This window comes from Platalea leucorodia, assembly GCF_965183815.1.
Source record: "Platalea leucorodia genome assembly, chromosome: 22".
Taxonomy (NCBI): Eukaryota; Metazoa; Chordata; class Aves; order Pelecaniformes; family Threskiornithidae; genus Platalea; species Platalea leucorodia.
The window spans coordinates 247,010-271,115 of NC_138844.1; the positions used below are offsets into that span (position 1 = coordinate 247,010).

Consider the following 24,106-nt stretch of genomic DNA (forward strand, 5'->3'; position numbering starts at 1 on the left):
GCCAGCTGGAGCATACTGTGGAAGTGTTAATTTCTCTCTATTGAATGTTAAAGGAGGCTAGACTACTTGATTTCAAATAGATACCTATACTGTGCAATTTTATTTATGATAAATCCAGCCTATAGATGGGATTTATTTTACCTTGCTTCAGATGTCTAAAATTACCCAAGTCTACGCTAATCATCTAGACACTCTGAAACATTATTGAAGAAAAATAGGCAGTTCCCATGTGTGATTTACCCCATCCTTCAACAGGTATTTATGATAAATTAGATTAATTTACCTTTGAACACTTTTGTCTCTCCCTTTTACCACACAGGAAACACAGCTGACCAGTTCAGACAACTACCTTTTAGATATCTAAATGCAGGTGAAATGAATTCTACTTTATTTGACCCTGTTTTATACAAATATAATATATAACCCCCGGTAAGCTTGGAAATCTCAAACTCCTCTCATAAATCTCTATTATAGTAGAGTAAAAATCATCTGGAAATAGTGAACAATGTCAGTCTGTACTAGGTTGAATGGTTCTCATTATTTGTTTTCAGGGGAGGGGGGAAGGTCCCGCTGCTCCATTTCAGTCCACTCCACCCAGTAGAAAAAAATCATGAACCATCTTAAAACTTTTTTTTTTTTTTTTTTCAGAAGACCAGTTTATTTTCACTTTAATCTTCTTTGTTGACTCAGTTTTCATAGCTGTTTGACAACTCCTGCTTGTTTGGATTACTCTTTCCAATGAATAAAATAGTTAGCAATTTTTCCACTGTGCCTTAAACTTCAATTAAGTTCATGGGACAAACAGTTAATATTAAACAGTTGAGTAGAATATGTGGCAGCACCAAACAACTTGTACTACAAAATGTGTACTGTAAATTAAATATGAATCTCCATTTATTTTTCCAAATTTCTTAAATAAATATGAGAATATAGTCAAATATTAACAATGTAGATTTTTTTCTCTATTTTGAAAATCATAGAATAGCATGAATATATGTATATAGAAAGCACTGAAAAAACTAATATCCTGATCACATGTACTCAGATAAAGTAACAACAACAACAACAAAGGATGTGAGTCATCAGAATATTTTTAGATGGAGGAAAAGTTCCTCACAGAGTTGTCTAAGTCTAAGCTATTCATCTGGGCTGTCTCTGGAGTGCTTGTGGGAGAAAAACTCTCTTCTGTAATGATACATGTTATTCTAACAGAAGTATTTAAGTATGACTCTACATTATCAATAACTTAAACACCACTTCATTCCTACGTTGTGATTCCCAACTGTGATCCCAAGTCACTGCATGTATGTTTATTCGTATCTGGACAATCTTTTGGAGTGATCTAAACATTTCCAGATCTAGGGATTATGTATTTAAAAGTGCCCTCCTTTTAGGCAATGTAAATGAAACTGTGCTGGTTTGGTTTCCATTATACTAGACTAAATTCCAGCCCTATTCTAGCAGATCTGATACCCGCAAATATCCCTACATGCAATGCATGCTATTCACATCATGCTGTAAGAAACAATATCCTGGTTGGATGAAACACAATTCTGTAATTATTTCAGGCAACTTGAGGTGGGAGAAAAGAAAGATAATAATAAGGAAGGACTTTTTCTGAGATCCTCGGGGCATCAGAGAGTTTTAAGAGGAGATCTAGATAAAATGCCATGCACAATTTTCCTGGACATTTCATTCTAAGGGGGATTAGTCTTGAGCAAAATGAATGTAAATCCCTCTACACTCCTTGGCCTGTTTTTTGGGAATCAATCCCTTTAGAAGTGTAGAACTAGCTAATAATGAGCAGAATGGATGACCTATGAAGATGTTAATATCTCATTGCTGACATATAAGATCAGTGACTAAATTCTTAACTAGGCAGCTCAGCTAAGCTTCTGAAATCTGTAGTCAGGGTTGGGATTCATCTCATCCAGCACTAACAGTACCTAACATTTATCTCCATTTGAGCTAATTGTACAACATTGTTTTGTAATGGGTCAATCCTTTACAGACCACAAGTCAAGTAATTTGTGTCTTAACCGTTTTCTTTGGGATAAGATAAATCCCACCCAATGCTTATTTCTCTCAGCTGTTTAAGACAACTAGCTTATACAGATACAATCTTATGACAGGTCTTTAGATGTGGGATAATGAATATTTTCCTTGTCATACCTGCAGTGTCAAGAAAGACAAATCCTACCAATGGTGTGTGAAGCCCCAAATCCCTTTTTCTCTGCTGAGTAAGATAGACCTTTTTGTTATATGCCTCACACTGATTAGAAGAGAAGCCTTTGAGAAGATCTGTTTAATGAGCAGCTGTACACCTTGTTCAGCAATTTCATCAGTTTTAGTCACAAAGGTTTGAAAAAATAATTCATCAAAATCAGGAATGTTGCTTATTTGCTTAATCTAGTTCTGGCTACCGAAGGATTACCAGATGTTCTGTTTTCAGGATTGAGGTATTTCTTTTAAGCTTCATGACATATACTATTGCTAGGCTAGGGAAGAGAGAAGAAATAATTTGTTTCTTTCATTGGTCCCTTTGGAAGAACAAACCAAATGCACAGATGAAGTCTTCAGGAAAGTAAAGAAATAATAAACAGATGTCGCGGCACAGTCTCTCTGAACTTCAAACAGTCCATTCAACTTCGGTGCAAGGACTCAAATTTGTAAGTGAAACAGAAGTCTTTACTAATCTAATATTTCTTATCACAAATATTAATAACACTTTCTTTAAGTCTGCTGAGTAGTATATTGGCTAATGAAGCTAGTAAAAAAAAATTATGGTAGAAAAGATGGGGGTTAATCAAATCTTTTTATTGAGAAACCACACAGGAAATCTTATTTCTCACAGAATCTGTGAATTTTCGTGCAAAGAAAAAAAAAGTGAAGCAGTATCTTTCAACTGAAGATAATTTTTGTCAGTCTTACTCCTCTTCCCTTCCCTTCCCTTCCCTTCCCTTCCCTTCCCTTCCCTTCCCTTCCCTTCCCTTCCCTTCCCTTCCCTTCCCTTCCCTTCCCTTCCCTTCCCTTCCCTTCCCTTCTGAAATATAATGATTCATTCAAATTACTGTGAGAAAAAGGACCTACAGTTACAGAAGACACTATTGCAGGCCTCTACAGTTAGACACTCAAGAACAAAATGCATTGTTAATGTTAATAGACTAGAAGAATAGGGAGTTTTGAAACATTTTTTAAGAAATTATTCATGGTATTACTTGTACGATTTTATTTCATTAACAAAAAATTTGTGCTTCAAAGCCTTTAAAAATTAAACATCAAAGTTTGGGAAATCCAACCCTGGCTTTCTTATAGTTAATAGAGAAAAACATGAAAGAACCTCAAGGTTGTTCATCCAGGTACATAATATGTCATCTGAATTTCACTTTGCTGGTGTCTCTTTTTCCCCATTGATTAGACAGCAGTGATGTGATTCAGCTCTCAGATTAAGGGTTCTTAATTTTTGTGTCTACATGTAGAAGTGTGAGATAGCAGTTAAGATTCAATTGCCTAAGTGTAGCTGTCTAGTACCCCCTGAGGTATCCTAGGTGACATCCTCCAAATATTGTTTCAGAAGGTCGTGTGCCAACTGACAAGGCACATCTTGGATAGCTTAGGCTATCTCAAATAACAGTAAATAACTATATTTAGACAACTGCATTAGTCTGCAAGTCTCCGAACTTCTACTGTTAGCGAACAGGATTACATCAGTATTCACAAGAAAGTCAGACACAAATTTAATGTAACAAAATGGACTTGAATAAGTTGTCTCTTTTGAAATGCCCAGAAATATCTTGCCTAGCCTCCAGTTGTCATTTCAGAAGGCCAGAGGTCCCCTATAGAGCCTGTGTTATATCTACCTGAAATTAGCTGATAATTCCAGTACCACATGGTATCTCAACTAGTAGTAGGCAACTATTTATGGGCAAATGAGTCAATCCCTTAACACACAATTCAATTGCTTGAAATAAAACTTAGCTCTTAGCTATCCCACCTGGCCTCCAGCTGCTATTCCAGAAGTGCACAGGGCTACTGTAAATCTTGTGTCGTATCCTTCATACCCATTTGGACAGCTCAGATATCGTGGGGTTTCTTAAGTGGTATTACATGCATATCCAGCTGAATCTTGCCCTTATCATAGGAAAGAGAACTTCAACACTCATTAGTTATTCAGGCTTGAACGCTGCTTATACAAGAACTGGAATATGTTATACAAAATGGTAACAAGCTGGCAAATTTCTCACAATTCTTGGAAAATATGAGACAATGTAGGAAGTTTTCAAATTGGGTTTTGGATTAAGACCACAATTTCTGGACACATGGGCTATGGAGCAGAAAAGCTTTATTTATGCTTATTATTTTAATTATGCTAAAGTTACAGCTTGAAATCTGACCTTTATTTAAGTTTCAGCTTTACAAAATAATAATGCATTGGGCATTATTATGTAAATACTGCTATAGATGTTGATAATATTTTGTGATTTTAGAAGCATCTATGATGACTGATTTTCTGGCAACTGTTCACAAATTCAAAAATAAGTTAATTGTACAATTTAGAAGATTGCAAGACATAATAACAGATAATTCCCTCTAGAAGGTCAAGGAGAAGTTAGACATTATGTCACTGAGAGAATTCAGAATTATTGTTATTTTGTTCTAAACACCATGTCTTTGAATACTTTAATAATTAATAAAATTAGTATTTACAAGAGTATCAACACTAATATTAGTTTGACAGCAGTGTGAAAGAAATGTAAAACAACTGTAGAATGAGAGAGAGAGAAAGGTATTCTAATGTATTATAATCACTAAAAAAAAGTCACTGATGTCATTGTCTTTACAGAGGTGGATGGGAGACATGGAGGTGAGCAATCACAGCATGGTCAAAGAATTCATTCTCCTTGGATTTTCCATTGCTCCTCGCTTGCAGATTCCCTTCTTTGCAATATTTCTCATTGCATATCTCTTAGTTTTAGCAGAAAATACTATCATCATCCTGACTGTCTGGACAAACTATAAACTCCACTCCCCCATGTATTTCTTTCTGAGTAATTTGTCCTTCCTGGAGATCTGGTATGTGACAGTCACACTCCCCAAGACAATGCTGAGCTTTGTGTCAGTGACAAAGCAAATCTCCTTCATGGGATGCATGACACAGCTGTACTTCTTCCTTAGCCTGGGCAACACTGAGTGCCTCCTCCTGGCTGTCATGGCATATGATCGCTATGTTGCCATTTGCAAGCCTTTCCATTATTCAACTATCATGAGACACACTGTCTGTGTCTACCTTACTATGGGATCTTGGTTGACTGGTTTCTTAATTTCTGGATGCAAAGTATTTTTTATCTCTCAGCTAACATACTGTGGACCCAATATAATCAACCATTTCTTCTGTGATGTTTCTCCTCTCTTGAACTTAGCCTGCACAAATATGGAAAGAGCTGCTCTTATGGATTTTGTGGCTGCCTTATTTATTCTCCTGATGCCTCTCTCCGTAGTAATCCTATCCTATACCTATATTATTTTCACTGTCATTCACATTTCATCTGTACAAGGTTGCCAAAAAGCCTTCTCCACCTGTGCCTCCCACCTTACAGTGGTCGTTGTCTTCTATGCGACAAGTATTTTCATCTATATGAGGCCCAAAACACTTCCAGTTCATGACACAAACAAAATTGTGTCTGCTCTCTACGCTGTTGTTGTTCCTCTCTTCAATCCTATCATTTACTGCCTAAGGAACCAGGAAATCAAGGACGCTTTCCGAAAGATCTTGTTCAGAAAAAGAGTGTCGTTGCGGAAACATTAGCAGGTTTAATGACAGAAAGAAGAGATTGTATAGGTAAGAAAAACCATATAGAAATAGTTGCATTTTATGATTAAATCACTTCTGGTGATTTAAAGCTCTTCTGGTGATTTAAAGCTCTGGTTTGTGCTTCAGAAGCTGAAGCAAGATAGTCCAAATGTTTTTTTCTTGAAATTCAGGAATTACAGGGAACTGATTGATACCAGTGAAACAGTCTTATGCATGATCTTCTGTCATTTTGAGCCCCACCAGTGACTTGTTTTACGGAAAGACAAAGTTAAATGTTGTTTTAAGGGCAGGGGAGATGACCTTAGCTTTGCTTTAGCAGTCAGATCTCCTATATAATCAATAGATAAAAGTTTATACAGGAAGACAAAGTTAGGCAAGATTATCTGAATTTTTCTTTGGAGGAGCTTGCATTCCTTCACTGAATATATGAGGAAACTATTCCTATTTTGTCTAGTCTAGGGTCAGAGCTATCCTAACTTTAGGAATAGAGTTATCTACATAAAGACAGAAGGAGCAAGGCCAGATAGCTATAAATTATGTGAATATGCTGTCCAAATGATATCTCCCTAGCCCAACCTGAAGCAATTACTTCTGGGAAAAGAGGTCTCAGCTCAGATTTGAGATTCAAAGTGAGGATGCAGCACTTCAGGTCTCCAGGAATTCCTACTGTCTCTTCATGAAGCTGGAAGATGTTGTTTGTGCCTGTCAGAGGTGTATGCTGGTTGAGGATCTTTGTCAACAAATTAAGGAGGAAGTCAGCAAACTGTATGAAATCAGAGACAATAATAAAATCGATTGACAGGATCTTCTGAGACCCTGCAGATACAAGAGCATGAACCCTCAAATGTACAGAAGGAGGGAGAGCCATAGTGAGGCCATATCAGGCTGGGTAATGGAAGCCTGGGTAATGGAAGAACCATGACAGTAAAGGCTGGAAGCTTGTGACTTCTGGCAAGATAAGGAAGGCTCTTCTTCTCCTGCAGATCTACAGCTACAGAATTGTTTCAATGCCCTCAAAGTAGACAGGTGGCTGAATGCTCTATTGAGAGAAGAATCAGTGCCATCTGAGCCTGAATCACACAGTACCGGAAGGATGTGGCAAGCCACAGTAACAGGGGGAGACCCCTCTGTGGGGCATAAAGGCCTGACCTGTCAACCTGAGGGGCTCTCTAGAAATATTTGCTGCTTGTGAGTGGCTCAGTTCAGAGGATGATTTGGAGAGACTGCTTTGGTGGTTTAACCTTGGCTGGCTGCCAGATGCCCACCAAACCACTCTCTCACTCCCCGTCCTCAGCAAGACAGGGGGAGAAAATAAGATGAAAAAGCTCATGGATTGATGTAAAGGACAGGGAGATCGTTTACCAGCTACCCTCATGGGCAAAGCAAGCTCAACTTAGGGAAAATTAATTTAATTTATTACTAATAAAAATAGAATAGGATGGTGAGAAATAAAGACAAAACTGAAAACACCTTCTCTCTACCCCTCTTCTTCCCAAGCTCAACTTCACGTCTTAATTTCTGACTCTTCTACCTCCTGCTTTCCAAGTGGTGCAGTGGGATGGAGAATGGGGTTGCAGTCTGTTCATAATACTGACTCTGCCGCTCCTTCCTCATACTTTTCCACTACTCTAGCATGGGGTCCCTCCCACTAGATACAGCTCTTCACAAACTGCTCCAGCATGGGTCTTCTGCACAGTGTACGGTCCATCCGGAACAGACTGCTCCAACATGGGTCCGCCATTGGCTGCAGTTCCTGCCAGGAGCTGGCTCCAGCATGGGCTCTCCGTGGGTTGCAGTTTTCTTCAGGGCACTTCCACATGCTGCAGCCTGGGATCCTCCATGGGCTGCAGTGTAGTTATCTGCTCCAGCGTGGTCCTCCATGTGCTGCACGGGGACAACACGCTTTACCATTGTCTTCTCCATGGGTGGCAGGAGAATCTCTGCTCCAGTGCATGCAGCACCTCCTCCCCCTCTTTCTTCACTGACTTTAGTGTGTGCAGGGTTGTTTCTCTCACATTTTTCTCGCTCCTCTCTCTCAAATCTGCCATACAGTGTTTTTATCCTTTCTTAAATACATTATCACAGAGGTGTCACCAGCTTCACTGACTGGCTCAGTTTTGGGCAGCAGGGGGCCTGTTTTGGAGCTGACTGAAACTGTCTCTGTTTGACATGGGGCAGCCCCTGGTGTCTTCTCACAGAGGCCACCCTGCAGGCTCCCCCACTACCAAAACCTTGCCATGTAGACCCAACAACTGCCAAGCTTGCCCAGACTTTCCAACCTCAACAATTCTATGATGCTATGATTCTGCAACCTCAGATACACTCCTCTCTTTAAGTGAAGTAAAAATTTAGTTTAAAATTCTTTTAATAAGAAGTTCATCTTTATTTTGACTATTTGAAAACATTTGACTCTCAAATATTGCAGATTGTGATTCTCTTCTCCTTGCTAGGTGGCCCAGAATGCCTAGATTTCATACTGTTCATCGCTCATCCTTTTTAGATTGGTCAGGCTCTGCCTGCATTGTATTTCAGGAGTTACAGACTCAGGATCAATTAATTCCATAAGCTTTTAACTACTCACTGATGTATATCCCAAGAAGACAGCTGCATGCCATGCACATCACCTGTCTGCTCCACACTGGTAATTTGACCATGTTAGTGTTTACTGTGAGCATGTTAGTGTTCACTTCCAATTCTGCTTTTTAAATGCTAAGTGGCACCTTCAAGGTGTACTCCAGCCACAGAGGATGAAGCTGCTCTGCTTTATCTATACAGGTGGTCAGAGGTTCCCACACTTAAAATCCTCTTCTTCTCCCTATCCTGGGACTAGGGAAGGCCATAGAACACAATATGTACAAAGGCTTGTGGTTCTAATTCCAACCTCACATGGCCCATCTGAACCAGGGACAGTCTGTTAGAAAGCTCAGTCTGTTCTCTGTTCATTTTGGGAGTTCCCTCACCAGCACTAGAGAAACCACTCCAGATATCTGACAGTGAAAGCAATTCAAACACATGATACGATCAGAATAACAGGTTTATTGTCCTGCACCAAGCTGTACTGACTAAGTACAGGGCTGCTCAGCATAGATCCCAGAACAACCCTAATGATATTGTTTGCTACCCCTCATAATCCCTTTTTCTCCCTTTCCTTCCTCCAAATAAACAAGTCATCCTTATTTTTTTGTTTCACGTTTGCTTTGGTTTTGCTGATTTTGCAACCTTATATGGTATCTACATCCTTAGTATGTGACACCTTGTAATCCAGTACTCTCCCAGTACCTTTTAATATCTTTCACTCTAGGGAATTTCCCAGTACTCCCCTTTCACTGTCTTAGAATCAGGTATCTTCCCCCATCATTGTTTTGTTGTCTGGACTTACTAAGCACTCCAAAAGAACACCAGGCTTTTTAAACTTAAATGACAGACCTTGTTGCAAAATGTATAACATATATGAGCTTTTGTTATAGAAAAAGTCCCAAAATAATCTGCATTAAATAGAAGTACAATGTGTTTATAAACAGGTCCTTTCACTGTAGCAGACAGTATCTTTGCTGGAGGATCTCTTTTTTAGTGTTGGTTTCAGGCCACTGTCCCGTCTTTCTTCATAGGAAGTCCTTCTGTCCCCAGTGTCAGAGGCTAGACTGTGTGTTTACTCCCTGCTCTTCTCTGCATTTTCACAATCTTTGTTATGCTGCAAGGTCTCCCTTTGCTTTTTGTTTCATATCCCCTTCTTTTCCTTTCTTCTCCATGGGTCATTTAGCTGTGTGGAAACCTCTCTCTTTACTGCCCTCACCTGAGTTCTATGTCAGAAGGAAGCCTCCCCAATATACCAGCTGTCAGAGTTTTTCCTAAACAAGACAGTCTTTACTTAAATAAACACAACATAATTAGAAAAAAGTAAGCATAGAAAATAAATGTCATTTATTACATCAGAATACCAAAGTCACCAGATGAATGATGGTGCTAAGATGAAGTTATTTCATCTCAGTCAAGGCCTTTTCTACTTTTCACACCACCCCACCAGTGAGTGGCCTGGGGGTGCACAAGAAGTTGGGAGAGGACACAGCCATGTAGGGATTATTTATTTAGTTAATTATTTATTTCATGTTAGATGAAAATTTAAAGAAGTAGGAATTATTTACATGGTTTGGATAATGATCTTTATTCCAGGACTGACTGACTATTCTCATTTAAAAGATATTCTGGTTATGATGATATAAGAAACAGCATCAATGCTCCGGCACATATCTTTCATCACTATCCCAGTAGGTCTTTGATCTGCCACACTATCATGTCATGCTAGTGTCTTAAGCAGACATCTAAAACAGATCAGGTGAACTGCACTCAGAAGCTGACTTACTGTCTAGATCTACTGTATACATACCTTTTGTCTATTAGAAGAATTGAGATAGCTAGCTCAAACACACATGAGAAGTAGTTCTGACATAAAGGGAGCAGATGAGTTTATCTCAACATAGAATCATAGAATCATAGAATGTCCTGAGTTGGAAGGGACCCACAAGGATCATCGAGTCCAACTCCTGTCCCTGCAGAGGACAACCCCAAAATCTACACCATATGTCTGAGGGTGTTGTCCAAACGCTTCTTGAATGTTGTCAGGCTTGGTGTCGTGACTACCTCCCCGGGGGAGCTGGTTCCAGTGCTCTACCACCCTTTGGGTTAAGAACCTTTTTCTAATGTCCAACCTAAACCTCCCCTGGCATATCTTCCTGCTGTTCCCTTGGGTCCTATCATTGGTCGTCAGGGAGACGAGATCAGCACCTGCCCCTCCTCCTTCCCTTGTGAGGAAGCTGTAGACTGTCATAAGGTCTCCCCTCAGTCTCCTCTTCTCCAGGCTGAACAGACCAAGTGACTTCAGCCACTCCTCATACGGCTTCCCCTCTAAACCCTTCACCATCTTTGTGGCTCTCCTCTGGACACTCTCTAGTAGCTTCCTACCCTTCTTATACTGTGGCACCCAAAACTGCACACAGTACACCAGTGCAGAGTAGAGCGGGACAATCACCTCCCTCGACCAGCTAGCAATACAGTACTTGATGCACCCCAGGGCATGGTTGGCCCTCTTGGCTGCCAGGGCACACTGTTGGCTCATGTTCAACTTGCCGTCAATCAGAAACCCCAGATCCCTCTCCACAGGGCTGCCCTCCAGCCTCTTGTTCCCTAGTCTATATGTACGTCCAGGGTTGCCATGTCGCAGGTGCAAAATCCAGCACTTGCCCTGGTTAAACTTCATACGGTTGGTGATTGCCCAGTGCTCTAATTTGTCCAGATCTCTCTGCAGGGCATCTCTGCCCTTGAGAGTGTCAACAGCACCTCCCAGTTTTGTGTCATTGGCAAACTTTGATAACAAACCTTCAAGTCCTGCATCCAAGTCATTTATGAAGACATTGAAGAGCACTGGCCCTAAGATGGATCCCCGCAGAACCCCGCTAGTGACTGGTCGCCAGCCCAATGTAATACCATTTACTATAACCCTCTGAGCCCAACCCGCCAGCCAATTGCCCACCCATTGCTTTATGTGTTTATCCAGCTGTATGCTGGACATTTTGTCCAGGAGGATACTGTGAGAGACAGTATGGAAGGCTTTACTGAAATCCAAAAAGATTACATTGACTGGCTTCCCTTGGTCAACTAGGTGGGTAATCTTGTCATAGAAGGAAATCAAGTTCGTCAAGCAAGACTTTCTCCTTGTGACCCCATGCTAGCTGGGATCAATGACTGCATTGTCTTTCAGGTGTTTTTCAATAACTCCCAGAATAATCTTCTCCATAATTCTGCCAGGCACAGAGGTGAGACTGACAGGCTTGTAGTTACCAGGGTCATCCCTGTTGCCCTTCTTGAAGACTGGGACAACATTTGCCAGCTTCCAGTCAACTGGGACCTCCCCAGATTCCCAAGAGCATTGAAAAATCATTGAGAGGTCTCGCTATGACATCAGCCACCTCTTTAAGTATCCTTGGATAAATCCCATCGGGCCCAATTGACTTATAGGGATCCAGGTGGAGCAGCAAATCCCGCACAAGTTCAGGGTTGGTTGGGAGTTTGTCGTTCTCACAGTGAGAGAAGTCACAGTCACAGAAAACTCATGGTTTTCTAGCCCAGGGCTCTGAGGGTCCCAGGGCCATCATTGGTGTTGAAGACCAACGTGAAGAAAGCATTAAACATCTCTGCTTTGTCTATGTCCCTGTTTGTGAGGTGACCATGCTCGTCAAGTAATAGGCCAATGTTATTTCTGGCCTGCCTTTTGCTATTTACATATTTAAAAAGCTCTTTTTATTGTCCTTCCCAGTACTGGGCACCTTCAGCTGTAGTTGAGCTTTGGCCATGTGTATTTCCTCCCTACAGTGGCGAACAGCTTCCCTGTAGTCCTCCCATGTCGCCTGACCTTTCTTCCACTGGTCATACATTTTCTTTTTTCGTCGTAGTTCTAGCATAAGATCCCTACTCAGCCACGCCGGCGTTCTACCTCACCTGCTTGACTTCCGACATTTTGGAATTGCCTGCTCCTGTGCTCTTAGGAGATGGTACTTAAAAACATAAACAGCTATCGCTGTTTTAAATTCTTGGAATATCTCACCTGGCTACCAGCAGCTACTCAAGCAGGGAACAGGCCCCTTTAACAAACTTGTCACTCTGCTTGCACCATATAATGTCTGAGATAGCCCTAGGAACATAAAATGGCAGTGGACACCCAATGCTCAGGTGACAAAGCCCATCTAGAAATGAACCTTGAGATGTAAGTTAGCACACACAAACCGGGGAGAAGTTCAGAATGAGAATAATTAAATAAATTGGCTACTGCAGAGAGGTTTGCAACACACGCCACTGATCTGCACACATAGTATCTGTATGTTTAAACATGAGTCAGAATAAAGACAAGAGACAGTCTTCTCTCACTAATAAAGAGATACATAGAAAGAAGGAATCCTGTTCCACCACTGAAAGTTTGTCATGTAAAGATGGTTCTTGTCTCCTCTTCTTCCTTGTGATATAGTGTGATTACTGGTTTACTACATTTGCTGTATGCATGTCTCTTCTTTTATTTTGTGAATCCTAGATGCATTCAGCAGGGGACAGACGGTGTCCTGCCCAGTTTAACTAAAATGATGTTTCCTTTTGACTTGCTCACATGGGGCTTTAAGATTTTCTTTGTATTCAGCCCAGTGCAGAAGGCAAATATTTAATAACCTGAGTCAAAACCAGCTGCCCTCTGTTCCCTTTATAGTCCAGGTCATAAATAGGTACTTACAGAGGGAAATTCCTCTCATCATGAGGCAGGCATCTGCTTTAAAAGCAGCGTATTCTCCAGAAGTGCTGAGTTGCTCTCACTGACTGTAAAGGTAAAACAGGGCAAGCTGCTTTTATGAAGTTGCCTACATTGCAGACAGATAAAAGCAGATGAGATCAATCCTATGACAATCTCAGAGACTGCAGAGAGCATAACTGGTAATATGTAGATCAATCAGTTTGAACTGCATGTGTGTTGGGATTCTGGCTTCAACTCTTGCTTATGTATATGTCACGTCCCACCTGGGGAGGAGGGGGGAGGAATGACAAAGATTCGCAAATCCTCTCGGTGTGGATTAAGGTGGGCCAACACTCAAGGTCCGTACACAAACACCAGCTTTAATAGAAAGCTTCTATAGAGACAAATATTGAGTACAAATATTCGATACCCGCCAACCCTCACAGTTATATTCGCCCCAGCTATGCGGTTTTACAGAAAATCAAGGTAGGCTATGCAGTACTTGACTTCAATTTAACAACTTTAACAACTTAATCGCCTTAGGAAAAGTGAAAAAGAGAGAGAGAGAGAAAGAGAATCACCAGTCCTGGATCCAGCGTTGGTCCTGCCAACAAGGGTATTCGGTGAGGGAAGGAAAAGAGTGAGGAGAAGTGAAGGTTCTTATAGAGATGTTGATTCTGCGCAGGATGCTCGGTGATAATAATTCCACAAATCGTGCACGCACGAGCATGAGCACGAACGTAAACACGAGTACCGGTACACACACGAGCACACACACACACACAAACTGTAGCACATTTATCGGGCTACATTATTAGTATAAACCCGCCTAAATTTACACTTATTGGTTAGTGATTAACATTTCGTATACTATTGGTTTACTGTATTTAAATTAGCCTCGCTTGCTATGTAAATTAGCACGCATGCTCCTTTCAGGTGTGGGGGGGCAAGTCTTTTCGGTCCTGAATTGAGTTGGTGGTCGTGATCTCCCCTCGCCACCTTTACCTTTCACCTACTTTCTGCAGTTTTATCTTCTTTGGCCACTGTCCAGTCTTTGGTGCCAAGATGTTCACTTTTGTCGGCTTGTTAGCTCTTCTTCAAGGTTAGAGCTGTTAGTTTTCCACAGTTTGTTATCTTTTAGCTCCCTCCCAAATTCCTTTCCCAAGGCACAAGTGGTTAGTAGTTTTGCTAATTGGAAGATTACATCAGCGACCAGTCAAACCAAGAGGAGCGATACTAGGGCTGTCCTCCAGGCAGTAGGTGGTGGGGGGGAATAAGACGCTTCACAGACCATGGGGAATGGGGCCGAGGCAAGGCCGCCCTGTCTCCACAGGACTCCCTCCCTCACCCTCACTCCAGGGTACTGTCCGGTCCTGGGTCCTAGCGACCGTCGCTCTGCATTGTGGTTTTAGCACCAGGCTGTTTGAGACATCTTGTTCTTTTACATTAGCAGTTCTCTACAGTATAAGGATCTAGAACCATTTGAGATCACAGAACCAGAAGCCTGCAAGTATAGACATTCAGCCACTCTCTGGATATGATCTTGCCAAACACTGTATTTCCCTCTGCGTAAAAAAGTTCCCTGCTAAGTTACGGTTTGTGGCTTTTGTCCTATGTTAGTCTTTCTGTCACAACTGAGAAGTTCACTTTGTCATCCTTGTAACTCCCCTTCAAGTTGTTGCAGGCTACTATTAGAGCACCTCTTAGCCTTCTCCTCACCAGACAAAACAAGACCAGGCCTGTTCTTAGTATCTGCACTCTAGACCACTGTTGGCCATATTGGTAGGCCTCTGCTGGACTCTCTGCAGTTTCTCTCAGCCCAACCTGAGCCATGGTGCTCAAAACTGAACACAGTATTCCAGGCATGACTATGTGAGAGCTCCATAGTGGGTGATCTTTACATCCTTCAATCTGCTAGCCATACTACTTTTATGGTAGCCCAGAATACAGTTTGCCTTATTTACAATAAGAGTGACTACTGCTTGTTATTTGGTTTGGCATCCATAACAACTCTCAGGTCTTTTTTAGGCTGCCACAATGGATTCTCAGTCTAACTGAAGTATGAGGTTATTTTGGCTTAGGTACAGAACTTTGTATTTTCCATTCTGAAAATTCTGTATTTCTACATGAGATTTCCTTTGCCCCAGTCCTGCATATATGCTACATGCTTTATAGCATCCTTTTTGGTTTCCAGCTGCTGCTCCAAAAAGGCATCGGACTTCTGTAGGTCTTGCAGAGTATTTGAAAGCCCATCAGAGATGATTTGGATACAATAGGGCATCCACAATGCCACTAGACAGCAACGTATACTTACCTAATCCAGGGCTTTCACTGTACTGATGATAGGAGCAGGATTAGTTTAACCTAATTTGAGGGGTCTACCATGTAGATGCAGATACATGTAATGTGCATGTTTACGTGTGTGCTGAGGGTTTTGGTTGTGGTTGTATGAGCACAATCCAACTCAGTACAATGAAGAGAGTCCAAATAACTATCCAGCTGAGCAAATAAATGAACTGCTTACCGAAACTTCTTTCTGGACTCCTTTGTCTCTACTGTTTGGAACTCCTTTAAGTGGAAGCCAGTAAGAATTGAGAGCATCCCAAATGGCACTAGACTGCTGTGTTTAGGCAGCTGAACTCAATCTTAAATATTTACATATTAGGTATTTAAATTGGGATGAACGAATCCTATATCTAACATAAACCTAAATACAAATATATGCATAAAACTCCATTTTGAAGCTGAGATTTTCATTGCTAATTATTGTACATGACTGTGAGTACTTAAATCAGGCATGCAGGTACTGAACAGAGTTTCCATATATCAATGTGATCAATGGAGATAGATAGATAGATCAGGCAACACAAGAAACTGATTCAGTCTATCTAATAGAGGTATTTCACACTATTGGAGGAATCATTTCAACATAATATTTGTACTGTACTATTCAGAAAATACATAGCATGGCTATTCATAGACCTGAAGGTTACGAAAGTAACTCCAGTGTAGGAGAAAATACTTACTCCAAAACTGATTACCAGTTAAGGCTCTGGATTTAGATTTAGGGCACTAAAACCTTGTTCTAGTTTAGCCTTCGTTAAATGACTGCCATATCCTCTGCTTCAGGGCTTTGTGGTTTTGGTTCTTTGGTGGGTTTTTTTTTTTTTTTCCCTCTGCCCTATAAAAATCAGTAGACATCAGCTGGTGTTATTTCATTGTTCAGTGTCTCAGACAAAATCTTAGACATTTTCAAAGTTTCTTACTTCTACTCTGTATTGAATCACAGAGGAAACAATAGCATCCCTCCTCTTTCTGTGATTGCTTCCACTGGGAGGCTATCTATAATTTCTAGGTCAAATCTCATGAGGCACTGAAGGTAAATGAAGGGGTTGATTTATCTGTATTGCTATAAATCATGCAACTGACACTACAGTCTACACTTCATCTGTTCCCTATTGATCGTATTCTCCAGGATCAACTAAGGCGGTGGATTCCACTTGAATTTCCACTACAGAAGGTTGAGAACAGTTTTTTTTTTAATAGCACAGGATGAGGCATTCTTATTTTTGAAGGAACAATCTGTTAGCTACAAACAAATCAGATCCAAAACTATAATTAGCTTGCAATTATGCATATATCTGGGATGCTATGTGTACCTCTGTATCTCAATAAGCTTTATGTAAATATAAGTCTCTTTAGAGCTAGCCACAGAAACTTCTAATGGGGTCCTTCAGATGTGTATGGAGGTTTTTTAAATCAGATTATGTATATCCTTGTGGTACTTCGCATTTCCTCACAGTTCATGGGATAGTTCATAGTATAACTTTAGAAATGTATAGATGTAGAAACTAAAACATCGGCAATGTAAATGTCTATCCATAATCTTATAACGTAACATTTCTTTATACTGGATGGACAATACAATAGAATGATTCATCTGGCTTATTTTAGACCTGTCTTAGATGAGATAGGACTGGTAGTACCTATTTATCTCCATGAAGTACAAAGTAACATTTTTACAATGAAGAACTCTGAATTGAGTATATGAATTTCACACAATTTCTAGGAACCCAGCAACAAAGCATTTGAACTTTTACAGTGTCTTAAGTGGTGGTGTAACATATTGATATGAATTTAAGCCTGTCTGGTTAGGTTTCATTGTATTAATTTATTGCAGGTGGATAAGGTTCATCTTTCCGCTACAGAATGGGTGGAAGGAATGAAACCAATGTCATGTATTTCATTCTCCTGGGTTTTCCCTCCACTGCTGAACTCCAGCTGCTCCTCTTCTCTGCTTTACTTCTGGCTTATTTATTAACTTTGTTGGAAAATTTCCTTATCATTCTCATCATCCGAAGTAACCACAGTCTGCAAAAACCCATGTATTTTTTCCTAGGAAATCTGTCTGTCTTAGAGATTTGGTATGTTTCTGTCATTGAGCCAAAGATGCTCATAGATTTCCTCTCTGAAGACAAACATATCTCATTCCAGGGGTGCATGACACAGTTATATTTCTTTGTGACTTTTGTTTGTACTGAGTATATTCTGTTAGCTGTTATGGCCTATGACCGTTTCTTGGCCATATGCAAACCTCTCCGATATTCACTCATCATGAATCATCAGTTCTGTGCTCAGCTGACAGCTGGCTGTTGGATGTGTGGTTTGATCACTTCTTCCATCAAGCTAAGCTTTATAGCCCAGCTATCATTCTGTGATGTATACAAAATCAATCACTATTTCTGTGATATTTCACCCCTACTGAGTATCTCCTGCAGCGATTCCTCTTTGGCTGAGCTAGTGGACTTCATCCTGGCTCTGATTGTCATCATGGTGCCTCTGTGTACTGTGGTCACCTCCTATATTTGCATCATATTCACTGTGTTGAAGATCCCTTCTTCTCAGGGGAGGCAAAAGGCCTTTTCCACCTGCAGCTCCCACTTGACTGTAGTGATATTGTTCTACTCCACCACTCTTTTCACTTATGCTCACCCTAAGGTCATGTATACCTACAGTGCTAACAAGTTGGTATCAGTCTTGTACACAGTAGTTGTGCCACTTCTGAATCCTCTCATATATTGTCTTAGAAACAAAGAAGTCAGGTTTGCCCTGAGGAAGACCTTTACTTGCACAAGATACACCTAAGAAGGGGCCTTGCTCATAAAGATCAATTGGCAGTGCTGATGAACTGAAGTCAGGAGGTCCAGACCTTAATCCACGCCGAAGTGAAACTCTCCTATTCGTGCACCCAGTAACCATATTTATTGAGCTAGACCATGATAAATCTAAGCTTGACCTAGGTATATACTGTGGTTTTGGGTTGGGAGGGGTTTTTTCGCTTGTTTGTTTTGCCTCTATGCTTCTATGCTGCCTGCCTTCTTAGAAGTCTTCAGCTAAATGACTACTCCAGTTTTAAAAAGAAGGTTTGGCAATGCTAGAAACTGAACCCCAGATTTTGTTTGCCCTAGACAGGTTGCTAGGTCTAGAAAACATTGGGTGGGCTTGTAAAAAGCAGGTAAAATGCAGATAACTACATCTGATCTATTTACTCTGAGATTCTGTAATTGTCCCTGGAAAGAAATAGGCAGTGGAAAAGGATGAGTAATCTTAACTTTCTTAAATGCCTGATTTAGGATGAAATGAAACATCCTCTGAATGAGACAGCTTTTCTAATATAGCAATGGAGGGAGTATCATGTGAGAAGCTCATGCTGTGGTATAATTACAGTGGCACATGGACTCAGTCGCTGGTTCATGCCAGGGCCCTGGTACCCTGAATAACCTTATTGTACCCAGGGCACACCAAATAATTCACTCCAAGAAGAAATTCAGGCACAATTGACAGGACAGATGACTTCAATGTTTCCTTCAGGCTGCATGAGCCTTGGACCCAACAGTATTCCAGCAGGAGTCACGACCTTAAACTCTGACTCACAGACTACAGTCCAAATCTTCCCATTGAATATGAAGGAGTCTAGAGACATAGCTGATGCATCTGAGTTAAATACTGATTATCCATGAGAAAATCTGATTATCAGTTAGAAGTCTCTCTAGCTAAAAAGGTGCCTCTAAGAAATCTACTCCATGCTCAGAATATCACAGTGGTTCAAAATGTTTAATACTCTGCAACAAACAAATAAAAAAAGATAAAAAACTGTCAGCTGAGTGCGTATCTATATGACCATGTTAAATGTGGGTTTAGGTTTATAATTAAGACCATAGTTTCTGATTTTCTATGCTCTGTAAGAGCAGACAGCCTTTTCAGATTTTGCAGTTAATGAAACACCTAGCTTTCCAGGGAGGAAACCTTAAGACACTTGCTGGAAGAACTTGTTCTGTGTATATTATTGCCACAGATACAACTGATCCAAACAAGACTTTTTGAGGACTTGAGCACAATTTTAAGGAGAGGTGTCAAGAACAGCTTCAAGTTAAACATACCAGGAAGCTACCACCAGAAATGTAAGGTACTGGCTGTATTCCAGGTATTAGCAGAAAATCTGCTATAAGAAGATAGGTAATTGATACAATATGAATATACAATACCATATGAACCATGGCATGGCAAAGGAGCCAAAGAAACAAAAAAAAAATCCAGTAGTTCTTTAGTTTTACATTTCAGATCAAGAGAGACAGAGATAATTAGACATATAAGCATGGAGTCCTCCAAAACTACCTAAAAATTGGACATCTAAGTCTAATGTATGATTAGACATGTAAGTAAACTACCCTAGGCTCCTTTACTATTCATGGACATGGATTATCACCCCCAGAGGATATTTATTCTACTTATCTTTAACAAATGCCTTTAACATATAGATGTTATGAATCATTCTCCAAAGGTGCCTATTTCTCTCACAGATTTTAAAGATAGCCTGTAATGCCTAGATCAGATTTGTATGTCAGTTGTGGTTTAACCCCAGCAGGCAGTTAAGCCCCAAAAAGTCACTCACTCACTCACTCCCCCCTCAGTGGGATGGAGGAGAGAATCAGAAGGGTAAAAGTGAGAAAACTTGTGGGTTGAGATGAAGGCAGTTTAATAGATAAAGCAAAAGCTGTGCACACACGCAGAGCAAAATAAGGAATCCTTTCACTACTTCTGATCAGCAGGCAGATGCTTACCATCTCCAGGAAAGCAGAGCTTCATTATGTGTAACGGTTTCTTGGGAAGGCAAACACCATAACTCCAAGTGTCCTCCATTCCTCCTTCTTTCCCCCAGCTTTTATTGCTGAGCATGAATTCATATGGTAACTCAGCAATAACTAAAACATCCCTGTATTTTCAACACTGTTTTCAGCACAAATCCAAAACATAGCCTCATACAAGCCACTATGAAGAAATTTAACTCTATCCCAGCCAAAATCGGTACAGTGTCAAGCCCAGTTTTATTCCTATTACAGTATATTAAAGCATTTATACACCAATGATCACCTAACCTATTTCTCCCCTTATTTCAGTTTTTCATATGTAAAGTGAAAACCATAGCATTTCAGTACTCCTTAGTGAGCTTTCCGTTGAAATATTATATTTTGCAAGGTATGTAGCTCCTCTGATACTGTGATTTGGCTACCCACGTAGACTGGTTTTAAAGCATTGATCTGAAGATGATTGCTTTGAAATTATGTCAAGAAAATCCTTCAAATATACTGTGAAGAGGATTATCTTCCAATTGGTTTGGTTTTTTATATCCACTAATAATGATGTAGTTAGATAATCTGAAACAAATAATTGATTACCTATTCAGCAGGGGTCCCTAAGTGCTCTTAGGGAAGGAGAGAACACAGCCAAGTATTACACAAACACAAACCTTCTGAGAATGCAAGTCCTCTCTTGCATCTAAAAGTTTATTTCTGGAAGCTTTCCTAATGAACACTTTTGTAAATTCAAGGTTAGGTGCTTTTAGAGTATTGCAAGTAAATCACCTTTCACAAGTAATGTAAATAAGACTAGGAGTCCAATCTTAGCTCTTGAGAACCTTACCATCGCTCTTAAGCTTATTGTCTGCCTCTGAGAGCTGGTGAGAATGTATGCAAAAGTAAAATAGTCTGGTTGTAGAAGGTACTGATCTATCATGAGTCACAAAATTTGGGAAGCTTTTATATCAAGAAGAGAAACAGCTATTTCATGTAGATTTATTTAAAGCCACCCTTCAAAACAAAGATAATTTATTATTGTCTACTGTAACTAAATGTGACGCTCCTGTGCTGAAAAGAATGGAAGTTTGGTTGTTGAAAAATAACAGCATGTCCTAGGGTGTCTGAGATACCCACACAGGAGCTGCGAGATGCTTTTTTCTTCCTGGAGTGGTTGCTGGAATCCAGGCTAGTTTTCCCTTAGAGGCTGCACCCTCAGTTTCATCCACGTGAATCACGTGTCTAAGCTTAGGAGGCGCGTACTGTCTCTCTGCCAGTAAGAGAAGAGAGCACATTTAGTGAAAACTTTGTTTTGTTTAGGGAAGGGAAACACACTAGTTGGGAAAAAGGCACTAGTGTCTGTTCCATTTTGATATTCTGGAAGGAAGCGGATTCTAATGGCTAATAGGGTTTTGATTAGGTCCACAGTGTTTTGCTTATTGGAAAGAAATCTAAAAGGGGCAGGAAGAGTACTGTGTAAGAAACAATGAAAAAAGTAGGGATAAAAGACACACAGAAGCAGCATTACACTTTATTGTTTGGGTTTTCTTCTCGGGTTCTCTACTTTTGCAGGCAAAGGCAAATAGCACAAGGGAAAAACATCTCATTTGAGGTTCGGATGTCTGCTGTGAAGATCTAAGACTCTAGAACCTGAATCCCTAGTGTTTTTATGCACACCTATTAAAGTATATATAAGCAACATGCTAAAGAGAATGCCCTCACAACCAGCAAGATGAAAGGCCAGTGATCTATTGATTGACAAGAGACTATTGAAAAATCAGTTGAGTAGAAAAAATGCTCAATGTTTTTGGCAATGTGTTCAAGAAATCTGAATTCCATAAAACACACCTGCCTTTAATCACAATATTACAAGGTATGTGTATTGTGGTTTGTGAAGTCTGAGCTTTGCTTTGCTAAGTTTAGTGATAGAACTGGATTAAAAATAATTGTGTCTTTATTCTGATTCCATAGCACTTAGAGTAAACAGGGCTTACGAATGCAGTTAGTTCTTCTGGAAAGTAAGTCCATTAACAGGAAGCCAGTATTTAATGGGTCTACATTAGTCATCCTAGACTTTCTGTTTGATCAACAGAGACAGACAATTCCAGAGACTTCTTCAGATCTCAAGTGAATCAAAAATCTTCCTAAAGTGCCCCTCTCACTGGCTATAAAAGCATCTCCAGCAGCTTCATTCTTAGCTTAGGTTTCTGTTAACCTGTTTAAAAAAGCCATTTACTTAAAGCAGTAGTAATTTGTATTATTTCAACAAATTTTTTTTAATAGGATATAGGATACCTTTCCATTGAAAAGATGTTTTATTATTATGAATTTTTTTCAGAAGTTTGTATCTGTTACATTTAAATCATTGATGATTACATATAAAGCCAGAATAAAAATAAAGATTTAAAAATAAGAACAATTAGGTCAGACAAGACTACACATCCATGAAATGGTTGACCATACTGAGATACAATTTTGACATTTTCCTTTATATTGTTATATTTGTTAATGTATCTCTTTTTTTCCTCATTTTTTTTCCTAGCTTGATTCCTTTTCTATTGAAGATCAATACCTCTAAGGGACTGCTTTTCCCCCATGTTTTAAACAGATACGTTAGGAGTAGAAGAATCACACTGTGGATGCAGCTATTTCTATCTTTTGACAATAGAGGAAGATTTGATAATAGAAGAAGCTATAGACAATAGGCTTAGACTGGATGCTTAACCTTTACTGTCTAAACACTAGGTTCTCTGTACATAAAAATCCCAAAGAAAATTAGCCAAAATGTTTGATGAGCAAGGTTATGCAAAGAGAAGTTCTTTTTCCAAAGTTATCTCCTTTTCTAAGATACATGAACAAAAAAAGAACAAGGAAGAAGTAAATAGGGCTTCTGAGGGTACATTTCAAGGATTATAAAGAAATGGCTGAAGTAATGTATTAAAAATTAATTCAGTGTTTTAAAAAGATTATGATAATAAGGGTTATGATAATGTATCTAATGGAAATTACAACAGAGCAAAGAAAATATCAGTAACTGGATGGGGATTCATATCACTCAGCTTTATACTTCTATATACAGTTTTATACATACCAAATAGATGGATATGACTGGGGGGGGGGGGAGATGATGATGATGATGATGATGATGATGATGATGATGATGATGTTCAGAGTGACGGCATTTGTCTTCCCAAGTAACGGTTATGTGTGATGGAGCCTGGCTTTCCTGGAGATGGCTGAACACCTGCCTGCTGATGGGAAGTAGTGAATGAATTCCTTGCTTTGCTTTGTTTGCATGCACGGTTTTTGCTTTGCCTGTTTAACTGTTCTTATTTATTTTACTTCAATTATTAAACTGTTCTTATCTCAACCCACGAGTTTTCTCCCTTTTACCCTTCCGATTCTCTCCCCCATCCCACTGGTGGGGAGTGAGCGAGTGGCTGCGTGGTGCTTAGTTGCTGGCTGGGGTTAAACCACGACAGAGTCACTTGAAATATTCTGTCAATTAATATTAGTTTGAACATCCTGTGTGAAGTAAACATTTTAATAGAGAAAATTTATTTAAGAAATCTCAACATTTGAGGGTTTTGATCCAAGTGCTTTTAAAAAAGAAAAAACTCAGTTTGTCACGTAAAGGAGTGTTTCATTTTTTCTTAATAATAGGCTTTTTTTTACAATTATCCACACTTTTTTAATTCATTTCTTGGCTCATATATTTTTCAAATTGTTTTGCATCAACTGAAGAAGCATATTCACTTGTTCTTTTGTTGTGCGGAAGGCAGTCTTTTCTAGGTTAGCTGCAATCTTAGGGTGAGATTTTTCTGCCCAGTTACATCTGAAATAATTATTTAGACTAACTTTAGAATGAAATGCCTGTTTCTTGATTGATTATAA

At 39.8% G+C, this 24,106-nt stretch overlaps 2 protein-coding genes across 2 annotated transcripts; both read left to right on the top strand.

The window, feature by feature from the left end:
• Nucleotides 1–4,849: 4,849 nt before the first annotated feature.
• Nucleotides 4,850–5,806, top strand: LOC309600093 (olfactory receptor 6A2-like; the record flags this gene model as incomplete). The annotated part of the gene is made up of 1 exon (XM_082332160.1): nucleotides 4,850–5,806. The coding sequence occupies one exon, from the start codon at nucleotides 4,850–4,852 to the stop codon at nucleotides 5,804–5,806; it is 957 nt and encodes a 318-aa protein (XP_082188286.1).
• An 11,482-nt stretch (nucleotides 5,807–17,288) lies between these two features.
• LOC309600094 (olfactory receptor 6Y1-like) lies at nucleotides 17,289–18,224 on the top strand (the record flags this gene model as incomplete). The annotated part of the gene is made up of 1 exon (XM_082332161.1): nucleotides 17,289–18,224. The coding sequence occupies one exon, from the start codon at nucleotides 17,289–17,291 to the stop codon at nucleotides 18,222–18,224; it is 936 nt and encodes a 311-aa protein (XP_082188287.1).
• Nucleotides 18,225–24,106: the final 5,882 nt, after the last annotated feature.